General features: G+C 56.2%; 5 protein-coding genes across 9 annotated transcripts in view; 2 read left to right on the forward strand and 3 right to left on the reverse strand.

Moving 5' to 3' along the window:
• The window catches only part of LOC102761433 (chromosome unknown open reading frame, human C6orf47), a 13,573-nt gene extending 1,697 nt beyond the window's left edge, over window positions 1–11,876 (reverse strand). Inside the window, exons 1-2 of the mRNA XM_006772823.2 lie at window positions 11,870–11,876; window positions 9,591–9,592 (exon numbers count right to left, since the gene is read on the reverse strand). The gene's annotated coding sequence lies outside the window, so the exon portion shown is untranslated. The remainder of the gene's footprint in view (window positions 1–9,590; window positions 9,593–11,869) is intronic.
• Window positions 812–3,753, reverse strand: GPANK1 (G-patch domain and ankyrin repeats 1). Of its 4 annotated transcripts, none has more exons than XM_006772826.2 (4): window positions 3,452–3,753; window positions 3,141–3,230; window positions 1,958–2,634; window positions 812–1,427 (listed from the first exon to the last, which is right to left on the reverse strand). In XM_006772826.2, the coding sequence occupies exons 3-4, from the start codon at window positions 2,566–2,568 to the stop codon at window positions 983–985; spliced, it is 1,056 nt and encodes a 351-aa protein (XP_006772889.1). In that variant the 5' UTR covers window positions 2,569–2,634; window positions 3,141–3,230; window positions 3,452–3,753; the 3' UTR covers window positions 812–982. The 4 variants fall into 4 exon arrangements, with proteins under 4 accessions (XP_006772889.1, XP_006772891.1, XP_006772888.1 ...); XM_006772828.2 differs by having other exon boundaries at window positions 1,958–2,637; XM_006772825.2 differs by lacking the exon at window positions 3,141–3,230.
• On the forward strand, window positions 3,836–7,854 carry CSNK2B (casein kinase 2 beta). 2 transcript variants are annotated; one of them, XM_006772824.2, is made up of 7 exons: window positions 3,836–4,144; window positions 4,699–4,781; window positions 5,604–5,706; window positions 6,237–6,352; window positions 6,688–6,763; window positions 6,901–7,090; window positions 7,644–7,854. In XM_006772824.2, exons 2-7 carry the CDS (start codon window positions 4,710–4,712, stop codon window positions 7,732–7,734), a joined length of 648 nt encoding a protein of 215 aa, XP_006772887.1. In that variant the 5' UTR covers window positions 3,836–4,144; window positions 4,699–4,709; the 3' UTR covers window positions 7,735–7,854. The 2 variants fall into 2 exon arrangements, with proteins under 2 accessions (XP_006772887.1, XP_015425369.1); XM_015569883.1 differs by having other exon boundaries at window positions 4,040–4,144; window positions 4,702–4,781; window positions 7,644–7,852.
• On the forward strand, window positions 7,876–10,210 carry LY6G5B (lymphocyte antigen 6 complex, locus G5B). Its single transcript, XM_006772829.2, has 3 exons — window positions 7,876–8,703; window positions 8,787–8,915; window positions 9,181–10,210. Exons 1-3 carry the CDS (start codon window positions 8,580–8,582, stop codon window positions 9,579–9,581), a joined length of 654 nt encoding a protein of 217 aa, XP_006772892.1. The 5' UTR covers window positions 7,876–8,579; the 3' UTR covers window positions 9,582–10,210.
• A 73-nt stretch (window positions 11,877–11,949) lies between the features above and the next one.
• Window positions 11,950–12,779, reverse strand: part of LY6G5C (lymphocyte antigen 6 complex, locus G5C) — a 4,154-nt gene continuing 3,324 nt past the window's right edge. The window contains exon 3 of the mRNA XM_006772830.2: window positions 11,950–12,695. Coding sequence (XP_006772893.1) covers window positions 12,541–12,695 — 155 coding nt within the window. The 3' untranslated portion in view covers window positions 11,950–12,540. The remainder of the gene's footprint in view (window positions 12,696–12,779) is intronic.

Below are 12,779 nucleotides of genomic sequence, written 5' to 3' on the forward strand. Positions count from 1 at the left end.
GTCGGTGCGCAGCCCGCGGGCGTCCCCGCCGTCAGGGCCCGCGTCCTAGCCCCGGCCCCCGTTTTCGTCGCCCGGAGGCCCCGGCGCCCGTGCTCCCCAGAACGCGCCTGCTCTTTAGCCCCACGCCTTGGGTTCTCCCCCCACAGCTCGTGTTTGTGTCCGTGACTTCAGTTGTTCCCTGTCCCTCCCAGCGGATCTCACCGCCGGGCACCTGGTACCGCAGCACAAGGCAAAGGGGAGGATGGGGAAGACGGAGGTAGACGAACCGTATATGCTTCCGCCTTCCCATTGGGCTGTTCCAGGTAGTGAAACACCGCGGCTTCAAGTTGAGATCTGAGAGGCCAGAGTACTGGTGCCAGTCAGCTAACAGTACAGGCTGCATCACCTGAGGGCTTCCCACCAGACTGGCCTCTTCCTACAAGCCCCTACCCACTCTCATCACCCTATCGGGGTGCTCTGAAAAGGACTAGGGCTGGCAGGGAGGTGACCCTCTCATGCCACCTGGAGGGGCTGCCCTTTCTGGCTCAGGTGGGACTTGCATGTGGCCCCCAGACTCTGTGGCTTCTCCGTAACAGCTTCCAGAAAAGTGAATAAAACACCAGTGGTGCTCATGGTTGAGCATCCCCCATACACCAGATCACTGGTTTGATTCCCAGTCAGGGCACATGCCTGATTGCAGGCTCGATCCCCCGTAGGGGGCTTCAGGAGGCAGCCAATGTTTCTCTCCTCGCTGTTTTTCTCTCTCTCCCCCTCTACCTTCCTCTCTTTGAAATCAATAAGTACATATTTTTAAAATAAAACACAAAACAAGTGAGATGATTGATTTATTTCTCAACTCTCAGCCCCTCTCTCAAAGGTAGGGCCTGATGACCAAAATCTGAGTGTCTGGGACTTGAGCAGACACCGGGAGTGTAACTCAAAGTGCCCAGGTCAGATGCACAAGCTCAGACTTCAACAGAGTCCAGTGTCAGACTCTGCAAGGTCAGAACTCAAGGTTCATGTATGTCCTCAGGTCCCGCTCCCAGGCTCTGTCCTTGTCCCTCTGCCTTCTCTCCTCCCTTCTGCTCAGTGTGGCTGCCTGAGGGGCTCTCTCCCTCCCAGCCACTGCCCGGGTATCCTGGGCCAGGAAGTGTGTGACTCGGGGTTGGGGTGCTGATCCGTACCCTAGCCCTTCCTGATCCCTCTTGAGGACAGTAGGGATGGGGTTGACACGGCCCTTGCCCCAGGGTCCCAGACCCATTCCAGGCTCCCAGCCTGCCCTCAGCAGCAGCTTGAAGCCTGGGCTGGAAGTAGGCATCCCAAAGTGCAGACTGGGGTTCCGGAGGTCACGGGACAGTGACAGCAGGTGAGCAGTAGATGTGCAGTGGTTGGAGTCTTGGAAGTAGGCATCACACGTCTCACAGTACTGGGTGGACAGGGATTGGGACCTGCAGAGGAAGAAGAGAAAGGATGGAGGGCAGAGAAAGGGTGGAGGTGGGGGAGGGGGGAATGACAAGGTCCTTCCAGTCTTTCTAAGGAACAAATTGCCTTCCTCCCCACTTAGCAGTGAAAGACCAGAAGGGGAAAGTTGGGTAAAGAGATGGTAACCAGAACTCGCAAGGAAGGGATACAATAGCTAAAGTTAATATTTACACAGTGCTTACTATGTGGAAAGCTCTGTTCTAACACTTGACATATACTAACCCATTTAATCCTAACAAACCTATGAGAAAGGTGCTCTTATTACCACCATTTCTCAGACAAGGAAACTGAGGCACCCAGGCTTTAGGTTGCTTGCCCAAGTTAAGCAGAGTTAGCATTTAAACCCAGAGCTTGTGCTCATGTTCATCCTAGTACACTGCCTTATCTATCTACACTGGGAGATGGGGAAGAGAACCCTTCAGCTCTTTGCTGGTGTGGAGTGGCTAGGAAGCGCAGAACACACTGAAGACGGGCATGGGCGAAGGCTTCCCCTTACCGGTTCCCTGGACTCCTCGTCTCTCCATGACTCTCTCTGACCATGCGGGCCACCTCAGGGAAGCCTGCTTCTTCAGCCAGCTGAGCAGCATCCCTGCCACCCAGCTCGCAAACTCCAACCCAGGCAGCTCCCCGGCCCAGGAGATAGCGCACAGCAGCCCCCTGGCCTGCTCGGGCAGCACACATCAGGGGGGTCCACCAGAAGGCATCCCGAGCATTGATATTCCCCCCAGCTCCCCCTGCCTCACGGGGATCCAACAGCCTTCTTAGTTCTGCCAAGTCCCCCTCCTGGGCTGCCCTCAGTATCCGATGAGTCATCTTGTCCTCAGCCTCAAGGGATCTCCTTTGACCATGTCCTCCTGATGCTTCTGTTGCAGCCTCTCTCATCATTCTTCTCTTCTTCCTCTTTCTCTCACCGGCAGGTTCAGGTTGTGATCTCTGAGGTTCAGGGGTGCTGCTCTCATCTCCAATCAAGGCCTCATAGAAAGCCCGGGCTGCAGCCCCATCCAAGATAGGCTCCAGCTCTTCAGCCTGTGACTGCTGCCGCCCATCTTTCCAGAAGTCACTGGGGTCAGTGGCTGGGGTGAAGGTGATGAGGGAGGGTCTGGACATGGCTTGGGAGCTTCAAAAATGAGACTAGGCAAGGGGAAGATGAGACCAGCAAGCCACTCCAGAGACCTGCTGGGATGAAGGAAAGCAGCCTTAGAGTAAAAAAATCTCTCCCGCCCCAAAAGTGATGCCACAACCTAAACCCCTACTGGGCCTGAGGCAATAGATCACGTGGGAGAACAGGGAACCCTGTAGTAACAGGCCATGCCCAAGAGTAAAGGTGAGCAAAGACTCCATGAGGCAGCTGCTCAGAGGCCCTGCTTTCCACCCCCACTCCCAGCTTCATCAATAAGTAGTGATTGCCTCTCTCTGGAACTACTTCATCATCTGTAAGACAAACGACTAAGAAAAGCAATCAGCCTGGCTCTTCAGTCTTCCTCCATCCTATTTTGAGTGTCTATTTCGAGTGCCGTCTTCTCAAAAACACCTGACACTTCTCCGAAAGCAGGAAGCAGGTTTGGGGAGAGGCTGCAGTCGGCATCCCTACTGCAAAATGGCGCTACTCTAAGCAAAGGAGTTCACGTAATCAAATAGCCAGACTATTCGAAGACGCAAGCGGCTGGGAAAAAACCCACCAAGATTACTTGAGGACGCAGGCGTGCAGAAAGCGCCTGGTTTCCCGCCCTGGAGCCTTTCCAACAGAACTCACGCAGAGCGCCGCGTGCCTAGGGAGCTCGAGGACAGCGGAGGGTCTGTCAGTTGGGGTCTTGCTTTTACCTAACGCCCCACAATGCCCTTCGCCTCCCTCAACGTGGCCCCCTGCTCTGAGCTCATTTTCTGGAGCTGGGAGACCACTCTCTGGGTTAAGAAAGGCCCTGGGAAGGCGGAGGGAAACCTATGGGATGGCCCGGACTGGGAAATAAAATAACGTCACGCTGCCCCTCACCATTACTGCAACCAGGGTTCGAAGGTCGCGCTTAGCGCCCGCAGCAGAAGGCCCCATTCAAGCCCTAAGAAGTACAAAGACACCAACAACAGAATGGCCGGCACCGCCTCAGGTTAGCGCACTAGGCCGCCCGGTTCTCTCACCGCCCAGCGGAGCCCAGCGCGGCCCACCCAGGTCCCTCAGCAAAATATGGGCCCCGTCGGGGGTCCCCAGAGCGCGCCCGGCGCGGGCAAAGGGTGGGCCTGAGGGCGCGCGGGGGCCGGAGGCCAGCCTCCTCCCTTTCCCCACCGCCTCTCGCCCCCGGATCCCTGGATCACACAACTATATTTCCCATACTTCCCGGCCCAGGAGGTTACCGGGTTTCCGCTTCCGGTAGCGCCTCGCTGCGTCCCGCCCCCAGCGTCTTCTTCAGGGGCCTCGCGACACCAGGGTCGTGCGCGAGTCACCTTGGAAGTCGTAGTTCGCCTTGCCCTGGTTTCGCCAGTTTCTCCCTCTCGGGAACTCTATCTCCCGGCGTCCACCGCGGCGCCTGACCCTTGGCGCTTGCGCGTTGCCTTCTTCCCCGCACTCCCGTTTACACCCCTCCACTTGCCTGCCGCGATCGGGTCCGCGGCCTGCGCTGTAGCCGCCGCCGCCGTATCTTGGAAGTAGCGACTCCCCTCCCCCACCCTGGTCCCGGCCCCCGTCCAGACGGTGAGTCTTATAAGGTTGTCGCCGCGCCGAGTACCCTGTCTCTGGGCGCGGCACATGGGGGTCTCCGCGCCTCGCTATGCGGTGGGGAAGGAAGTGAAGCGGGCCGGCACCGAGGGAGGAAGGAAAGGGTGGCTTGAGGGGCGGAGGTGGGATGTGAGGAGACCCGCGAAAAGGACCTTGGGGCCACCCCCAGGCCTTGAGAAAAGGAGCGGCCCAGCTCTCGCTTGGAAAGGATAAACTTGAAACCTTTGAGAAAGGCGTTGGGACCCGCAGAGACCGGCGTGGGTAGGAGCCGAGCCGGGGCCGGCCTCCGGGGGCGTCGGGATGTGGATAGGACGGGTAGGTCAAGGCCTGTCGGTTTCCGGTGGGGCCCCAAAGAGTCCTGATCTCAGAGAAGGGGGCTGAGGTGTAGATAAGAGGAGGTGAAGAGAGGTGCTCCAGAATCTGGGACCCTAAGGAACGGTGGCCCCGCGCCCTTTCTTCCCTGGTGGAGGCAGCGGGAGGAGGGAGGTGGCGGAGCGGCGGAGCTTGGGTCCCACTGACTCTCTCTGCAGCAGACGTGAAGATGAGCAGCTCAGAGGAGGTGTCCTGGATCTCCTGGTTCTGTGGGCTCCGTGGCAATGAGTTCTTCTGTGAAGTGAGTTCTCCTGCCTTCTCCTGTGTCCGACACAGCCTGCCCGGATACTCCCCAGCCCTCTCACATGCCTCCATGGAAACTCGTTCCTGTGGAGGAGGAGTCCCCTCAGTGGCCCCGGCCGCCCCCAGCCCTGCCCCTCCAGCAGTGTAAGAGGGACAAGTGAAGCTGTGTCTTTTGGTTGGTGGGAAAAGCCAAGACGGTAGTGCCTCTCCAGCGACAGCGGTGTGGCTCAGTTGGTTGAGTGCAGTCCCGTGCACGGAAAGGTCACCAGCGCCATCCCTGGTCAGGGCCCACGCCGGGTGCCGGGCTCCATCCCTGGTCGGGTGTGTGCAGGAGGCCACCATCCCTGTTTCCTTCTCCCTCCCTTCCCTCTCCCTCTCTCCCTAAAATCAGTAAAAACCTATCTAGGCCCTGGCCAGGTAGCTGGTTAGAGCATCGTCCTGATATGCCAAGGTTGGGGGTTCGGTCCCCAGTCAGGGCACATAGAAGAAGCAAACAGTAAGTGCACAAATAGGTGGAACAAGAAATTGGTGTTTTACTCTTCCTTTCTCTTTCTCTCCCTCTCAAATCAACAAATAAAAACTTTTAAAAAGTTTAAAAAGACATTAAGTAAATAAATACATGTCGTCTTGGGGTTTTTTAAGCCAAAGCTTTTATGGGAGGGGGTGTGTGTGAACTGAGGATAGAGATTCAGGTACCTGTGCTGAGTTGGGAGGGGAACAGAAGCAGTTGTGCTGAGGATCAGGCATCAGTGGAGCGACTTGTCAGGTCAAAGCCAAGCATTCTGTTACGAGTTCCCTCTTCTCCTCCACGTCCTGACAGGTGGATGAAGACTACATCCAGGACAAATTCAATCTCACTGGGCTCAACGAGCAGGTGCCTCACTATCGACAAGCTCTAGACATGATCTTGGACCTGGAGCCTGGTGAGGCCCCCTCCGGGCTGTTTTGTGTGATGCTTTTCTTTTTTTTCTTTTTTTATCTTCAAATCCCTGTTCATCTGCTTCTTGATTTTCTAAATTTCCTTTTGATTTCTGGCTTCCTTAACCTCAATCCCACACTTCACTTTGACCTCACCCGACTTTTGCCTAGTTTAGTGACTTACACCACTTGTGCTCATACTCTGATCCCATAATTCAGCTCTATTCCATAATGCCAGTTTCCACAGGGGTCTCCTTTTTGCTTCTTTCTCCTGCCTTGCACCTCCCGGGCTAGAGTTCCACCTTCCCTACTGATGTTTTTGCATTTATGTCTTGAGGGAGTTGGGAGGAGGAGAAGAAGGCAGAGGCTGGAGAGGTATGGAGAGAAGGTAGAGCTGCCTTGGGTTGGTGGAAGGGTCAGAGGCCCACATGATGGATGGGGTGAGGCTCAAAGGTGGGTGCTGAGTAGCCAGCAGGTCCTGGGCATGGGCAGGGCACCTAAGAGAGCGGTAAGACAGGTGGTTGCCGTGTTTCAGATGAAGAGCTGGAAGACAACCCCAACCAGAGTGACCTGATTGAGCAGGCAGCTGAGATGCTGTATGGATTGATCCACGCCCGCTACATCCTCACCAACCGTGGCATCGCCCAGATGGTGAGGCCTCGCTGCTTGCACTTGACTCCTCTGAGGCAGGAAGGGAAACAGTTCCTGCAGCAGGGAGTCTGGCTGAGGAGCGCCTCAGAACCTGGGCCTGGGAACTCGGTCCTGATTGGGAATTGTGCTGAAGGGGGTTTTTTCAGGAAGGGAGGTGTGACCTTGGGCTGGAAGTGGTTAGAGACTCTTCCTCAGAATAAACAGTGAATGGCTGATGGTCTGAGGGCCTGCATGAGGAATGGGGGACAGAGTGATAGGGGTTGGGCAGAGGAAGGGGTTCCCCTTCTTTTCACACCCCCCTGCCACCCCAACGCTTGCCATTTTATTCCCCTCAGTTGGAAAAATACCAGCAGGGAGACTTCGGCTACTGTCCACGTGTGTACTGTGAGAACCAGCCGATGCTTCCCATCGGTGAGTGTGGAGAGGGAGGAGGACACGTGGCAGGTCCTCTGGGAAGGAGTTGGGGCTCAGCAAGTCGGACCCTGCGTTTGGGAGTGAGTTTGGGCGCGGTCAGGGGAGCCTGCATGCTGAGCCTGCCTGTCTCCCAGGCCTTTCGGACATCCCAGGGGAGGCCATGGTGAAGCTCTACTGCCCCAAGTGCATGGACGTGTACACACCCAAGTCCTCGCGGCACCACCACACGGACGGCGCGTACTTCGGCACTGGCTTCCCTCACATGCTCTTCATGGTGCACCCCGAGTACCGGCCCAAGCGGCCTGCCAACCAGTTTGTGCCCAGGTAGGGAGTAGGGACAGTCACCAAGGGTCAAAGGAAAGGCCCGGGACCCCTAGAGGGAAGGGAGGACTGGGCATGGTCTTTTTTTGAGGTCTGCTTCTCCCAAAGCTAGGGCTCTCCTTGCTGAGGGACCTTAGAAGAGTTCTTTGGTTGCCTGTGTCTCAGTTCCCTTGTCCATAGTGGGATGCTGATGGTAGCTGCCTGGCAGGGTATTCTTAAATATGTGAAGTGTTTAGAATAACGTTTGGCACTTAGAGCACCATTTAAACAACAGCTGTTCTTGCCATCACCTGGGATGTTCTGCCTTTGCGAGGAGATCCTCAGACCACAGTTCAAGTGTGGTTTATCTTCCTAAGCATCATCTTTACGCTGGAGGGGGGGCGGGGGGTCTCAGTTTTATGGTGAAGCAAGTAGTGATACAGACAGCCTAGAATTTGAGTTTTAATGTGTATTTAAGACACAGACCCAAATAAAGGGTGGGGAGATCAGAATGTAGGCTGCTGGCAGGGCTGCATGTGGCTCACCTGCTGTCTCTCTGACCTATTCCCTGGCCCAGGCTCTATGGTTTCAAGATCCATCCGATGGCCTACCAGCTGCAGCTCCAAGCCGCTAGCAACTTCAAGAGCCCAGTCAAGACGATTCGCTGATTCCTCACCCCGTCCCCATTCCTTTGCTGCCGCCTTGTCAGCAACCCTCTATGGTTTTAGTTTAAATTAAAGGAGTCGTTATTGTGGTGGGAACAGGAAATAAAGTGGAAGAAAAGGCCATGAGCTGGTCTGCTGGTGCTTGTGTGCTGGATGCCAGGGGCCCTCATGGCCCGGCTCACCCTCCCCCCGGTGAAAGCTGGCACGGATATGTGCCCGGTGGATTAGTGATGCTTTAGTAACAGAGCAGAATCCTAGGACTGGATGTGGGGGTGTGCAAAGTCCCAAGGAAAAGACACAGAGAAAGGTCAGGCTTCAAAGACTAGAGAAATGTTTGCTTTGGTCGGGAGGACACCTATGGCTGTTCACACAGTGAGGATCATAACACTGAGTTTTGGTTTTACAGGGAAATAAGGGGCGGAGGGAAGCGGGAAAAGGCCCAGAATTGCTGCCGGTGTGGTTCTGTGCCCCCCGCTGGGGAAGCTGGGACATGCTCATCTCAAAAGGACGGGGTGGCCGAGTTCCTGGCCAGAGTTCTGGCACAATGGGGACTGGCTCTGATGTGAGGGAGGGCAGCATGTGGAGCTGGACACAAGCTAATTCATGGACCCTGAGGGGCAGGAATAGGTGTTTGGGGAGCACACTGGATACAGGCCCAGGTCCTGCCCGTTTCAGCCACTGCGCCCACATTCAGAGAGCAGGCCTCGTGGGTGAGAACACACCGTTCCTCCTGCCAAGTTAATCACTTCCTCACCCAGCCCAGGTCCTGCCCCAGGCAGGAATATAGCTCTACCCACGGCAGCTCCTGCCCAGACTCAAAACCCCCCTGCAGCTCAGGACCCAGGAGCATGGTCCTGGGAAGGTGGAGATGCAGGGCACCCCTCAGGCACGGCCCCTCTCCCCAGAATGCCATCATGAAGGCACATGTGCTTGTGGGTGTGCTGGTCGTGGTAGGCTTCGCCATGGGAAAAGGTGAGTGGGGCCCAGGGGCAGGACGGGAGGGGGTGGGCAGGGACCTTGGAGTGAGCTCTGCCCCATCCCTCTGTCTCCCTCAGCTCCTGTTGCTGAACTCCGGACCTGCCACCTCTGCCTCTTGGAAGACCCTTCTGCAGGATGCGTTTCCGGCTCAGAGAAATGCACCATCAGTAGCTCATCCCCATGCATGGTGATCACCATCTATTACAGTGAGTTCAAGACTCAGGAAGGGGCTGCTGGTGAGACGGCCCGTTGCTTGGTCTCATAGATGAGGGCTGCTGGGGGCACAAGGAGAGAGAAGGACCCCGGAAGGTGGGGTCAGGAGTTTGGGGGGCAGGAGGGTAACGAAACTAAATTTCTGAAGCTGTCTGGGTGGAAGCTGGGTCTGGTAAGGGATGGGGAGAGTTCTTGGTAGGGGTGCCACGTTTGGAGACTACGGGAGGCCACGGCTTATGAGCTGTTCTCTTCCTCCAGATACCAGGGTTCGCTTCCTCGTCCGAGGCTGTGGACAGTACAATTCTTACCGCTGCCAAGAAAAACGCAACACCTACTTCTCAGAGTACTGGTACCATGCCCAGTGCTGCCAGTACGATTACTGCAACTCGTGGTCCAGCCCTCAGCTCCAGAGCTCCCAGCCTGAGCCCCCTGTTGGGGCCCTGAGCCTGCCTCTGTCCAAGTCCCAGACCCAATGGTTCTACCAGGCCCTAAGCCTCTCACTGCCACTCCCCAGCTCCCATGACGGGAAGGAGCCTGAAGGCCTGGACCCCCCGGCTGCCCTGCCCTGGAACCTGGGCCTGTCTGTTGCCGACCTGCGCCGCATATACCTGTTCCTCAACAATTCGGGGCTTTTGGTTCTTCCCTGGGCAGGGCCCTGACCCTTACACTTCTTGAATTGCAGTCTGTTTAACATCTCTCCCAACACCCAACGCCCTGCTCTGGCCTCTCAGAACTCAGCTTCTCTCTCTGCTCTTTCAGACCTTCCCTTTGTCCTCCGTGTCTGTGTGGCTGGTTCCATTCCCTCCTCAGGAACCGTCATGCCCAGTGCTCTCCTTCCTCCTGGAGGATGATCTCAGGTGCAGATTCTGCTGGGCCGGCCTGGGGAGCCAGCGGCTCCCTTGTCCTTGTCCCACCTGCGTGTGCCGTCACCCCATCTTCCTCGTCCCCTCTGGTCTGGTCACCTGCCACCTCCATTCAGTTGTGGCTGTTTCCCGTGCTGTGCCCGTCTCAGACGCAGGCCAGATTGGTTTGTAGCGAGGAGGATGAGGGTTGAGCTGCAGATTCCTGACTGGGCACCTGGTGTCCCTGCCTCACTGTCTACCGCCCACTCCCCCTGGGTCTCCTGCTGCCTTTCTCAGCTCTTGTTCTGGTCGCTGGCCTCCTCCGCCTCACTCCATGTCACTGAGTCCTGATACCCACTCCCATAGGTGCCCAAGGGAGGGAGAGGGTCTGTCCTGCTCTTCTCTGTGTCCCCCAATTTCCGTCCACAATAAACAGACAGGGTTAAGTCTGAGTCACATTGTTTATGGGGTTAGGCTCAGGTGTGGGCAGGTGTAGACAGGTGAAAAAGTTAATTGGGTGTGGGTTCAAATGGTTGCAGAGCTCTGCCCACTCCACCTGGTTTTGTGGCTTCTGGCCTGCCCCAAAGGCCCACGTCCATCCCACCCTCTGCTCAGCGAGAGATCAAAGCTTGGGGATTATGATGCCTCCCAGCCTTAAACGTACCCTACAAAACCTAGGAAGTTCAGTCCAGGTGATGCCCGATTTTTCCACCTGAAAGAGGAGGAAAAACTTCAGGAAAACTCAGGAGCAAGCCTAAGGGCCCAAGTCTGCACCTCAGTCACCTAGTGCTGAGGGACCTGTTTCCTGCCTGTCTTTTAATTTTGTATGTGTGTTTTTTTCCAATTGATTTCTTTAGAGAAACACTGATGGTTTTAACTGCCTCCCGTATGCCCTCTACTGGGGATTGAGCCAGAAACCAGAATGTGACCTGGTGCATGGGGTGACACCCAACCAACTGCACCACACCGGCCGTATCTGCCTGTCCATTCTTTTTTTTTTTTTTTTTTTTTTTTTTTAATATATTTTATTGAGTTTTCACAGAGAGGAAAGGAGAGAGATAGTTAGAAACATCGATGAGAGAGAAACATCGACCAGCTGCCTCCCGCACACACTCCCCACTGGGGATGTGCCCGCAACCCAGGTACATGCCCTGACCGGAATCGAACCCGGGACCCTTCAGTCCCCAGGCCGATGCTCTGTCCACTGAGCCAAACCGGTCTCTGCCCTGTCCATTCTTTTTAGGTTCCTGGTATCCAGGACCCCTTAGCTGGGGGCCTTTTATTTTATTTTTGAAAATGGCAAATATCCTGAAAGCAATAATTAATAGTCGTAACTCCCTTTTCCTTACATTCAACAAACTACACACGCCTGCTCTGTGCCAGGCCCAGTGTTAAGCACCAGGACTCAGAAGGTACAGCCAGGTCTGCCCTTCCAAATCTCAACCCAATGCTGGGGTGGTAAATCCATTTCTGAGAAGTAGTGCAGCCTCGCGGCCGGGAGCCCAATGGCTCCTCCACGTGGGTAAGCTGGTCTCGGGTCCATGGCGAGTGCATGTGCACGTACACACACACGGCTTCGTGCAAACACACATGCCTTCGGGACAGACTGACTTAGGCCTATCTGTTTAAACCTCTGGCAAAACATAAGATGGGCTTTTGAAAACCACCCGCCTGTGTTAGCAGTTTGAAGCTGGCATAAAGGCCTCTGGTGCCCAAAGCTGCTCTAGGCACGGCCCCCAACTCGGCGCCACCTCTACCCGAGCTGGAGCAGCTGGGCTGGGTTTGTCTGCTGGGTTTCAATGGCGTCATACAGCACATACTCATGTCCGCGGCACTGGCCCTGGCCAGGTGTTAACCCCATGGCCTGTGCTCTGGTGGGAAACGCCAACGTTAATGTTCAGGTCAGGAGGCAGTTGGAGGGACAGAGGTGTAAGCCTGTGTGTTCCCCTCTTGCTGGGCCCACTGTTCCCCATACTTGATTTCGGTCTAGGACAGAAGGCCCAAACTGGAAGACAGCCTCAGAGGCTGAGGACCCCAAGGCCCGAAACAAGCGTAGAGCCATGGTCCTGAGGGGGCTGAGCCTGGGACAAAGCCCCGGGCCCCACGAGGCCCAGCAGCTCTCACCCTTCTCCCTGGACCTGCCTTGCACAGCCCATGCCCACTGACACCTCCCTGCAGGCCTCCCTGCAGTTCCCACATGGCTCTGGGCTGACAGCACTAACGGATGCCCACTGCCCTTTTGGCTGGCACTGTATCTCCTTCCAATTCCTCTTCACCTGTTTGTGCTTAGAGCTGAATCAGACACCAAGACAGGCGAGAGCAGAGCTCAGAAGAGCTGGGAGCCCCTTACCTGTCCCCCAATGGGGCTGCCAGGCAGGACCCCCCTCAGCCTCCACCACCACCAGAAGAGAAACCATACAGATTGTACACCAATTTATTCTGCAGGAACACCTCGCAAGAGAGGCCTTGGTGGGAGGAAGGGAGAAGGCCAGAGCAGAGCAAAGGCTGCCTAGAGGTGGGAGAAGAGGCGAGGGAAGCTGTCAGACTGTGAGGACTTACAGGGAAAACTCCAGAGATGTCTGGAGAGGGTGCTTGGGGAGGGGCAGAGTGTGAATGGGGTGCTGAGGGGCGGCAAGCAAGAGGCAACTAGGGCTGGGTCAGGTAACCTGGGGGCGGTGGGCTAGGAGTTGTCCTGGCTGCGCCAGGTGGGAACCAGGAAGCTGGCTGGACACCGGCAACATTTTACTGCAAAGGCCTCTGCAGCCGTCCCATGGGATTAGAGCGCTCGGTTCTGTGGGCTATTGCAGAAATCCTGGAAACAGCATCGAGAGAACATCCAGAAGCCAAACACGGGGGACGTGCGGGTGTGTGAGCAGTCACTCATCTGCTCCTTGCGGCAACAGTCACTCACCATGATGTCAGACCCACTGCCTGCAACAGCAGTACGGTCCAGCAGAGCCCCAAACCCTCTTCTCCCTCCCTCCACTTGGACCTACACTGCCCCACACCCTTCCC

The sequence above is a fragment of the Myotis davidii genome, unplaced genomic scaffold (genome assembly GCF_000327345.1).
Source record: "Myotis davidii unplaced genomic scaffold, ASM32734v1 scaffold1006, whole genome shotgun sequence".
Classification (NCBI taxonomy): domain Eukaryota; kingdom Metazoa; phylum Chordata; class Mammalia; order Chiroptera; family Vespertilionidae; genus Myotis; species Myotis davidii.

Bases quoted from the DNA above. Each gene is read 5' to 3' on its own strand.
- CSNK2B (XM_006772824.2), top strand. From the start codon at position 4,710: ATGAGCAGCTCAGAGGAGGTGTCCTGGATCTCCTGGTTCTGTGGGCTC. The intron at 4,782-5,603 runs GTGAGTTCTCCT...ACGTCCTGACAG, and splicing joins GCAATGAGTTCTTCTGTGAA to GTGGATGAAGACTACATCCA. The intron at 6,764-6,900 runs GTGAGTGTGGAG...CCTGTCTCCCAG, and splicing joins CCAGCCGATGCTTCCCATCG to GCCTTTCGGACATCCCAGGG.
- LY6G5B (XM_006772829.2), top strand. From the start codon at position 8,580: ATGGTCCTGGGAAGGTGGAGATGCAGGGCACCCCTCAGGCACGGCCCC. The intron at 8,704-8,786 runs GTGAGTGGGGCC...TGTCTCCCTCAG, and splicing joins AGGCTTCGCCATGGGAAAAG to CTCCTGTTGCTGAACTCCGG. The intron at 8,916-9,180 runs GTGAGTTCAAGA...CTCTTCCTCCAG, and splicing joins GGTGATCACCATCTATTACA to ATACCAGGGTTCGCTTCCTC.
- GPANK1 (XM_006772825.2), bottom strand. From the start codon at position 2,568: ATGTCCAGACCCTCCCTCATCACCTTCACCCCAGCCACTGACCCCAGT. The intron at 1,428-1,957 runs GTAAGGGGAAGC...CTTCCTCTGCAG, and splicing joins ACGAGGAGTCCAGGGAACCG to GTCCCAATCCCTGTCCACCC.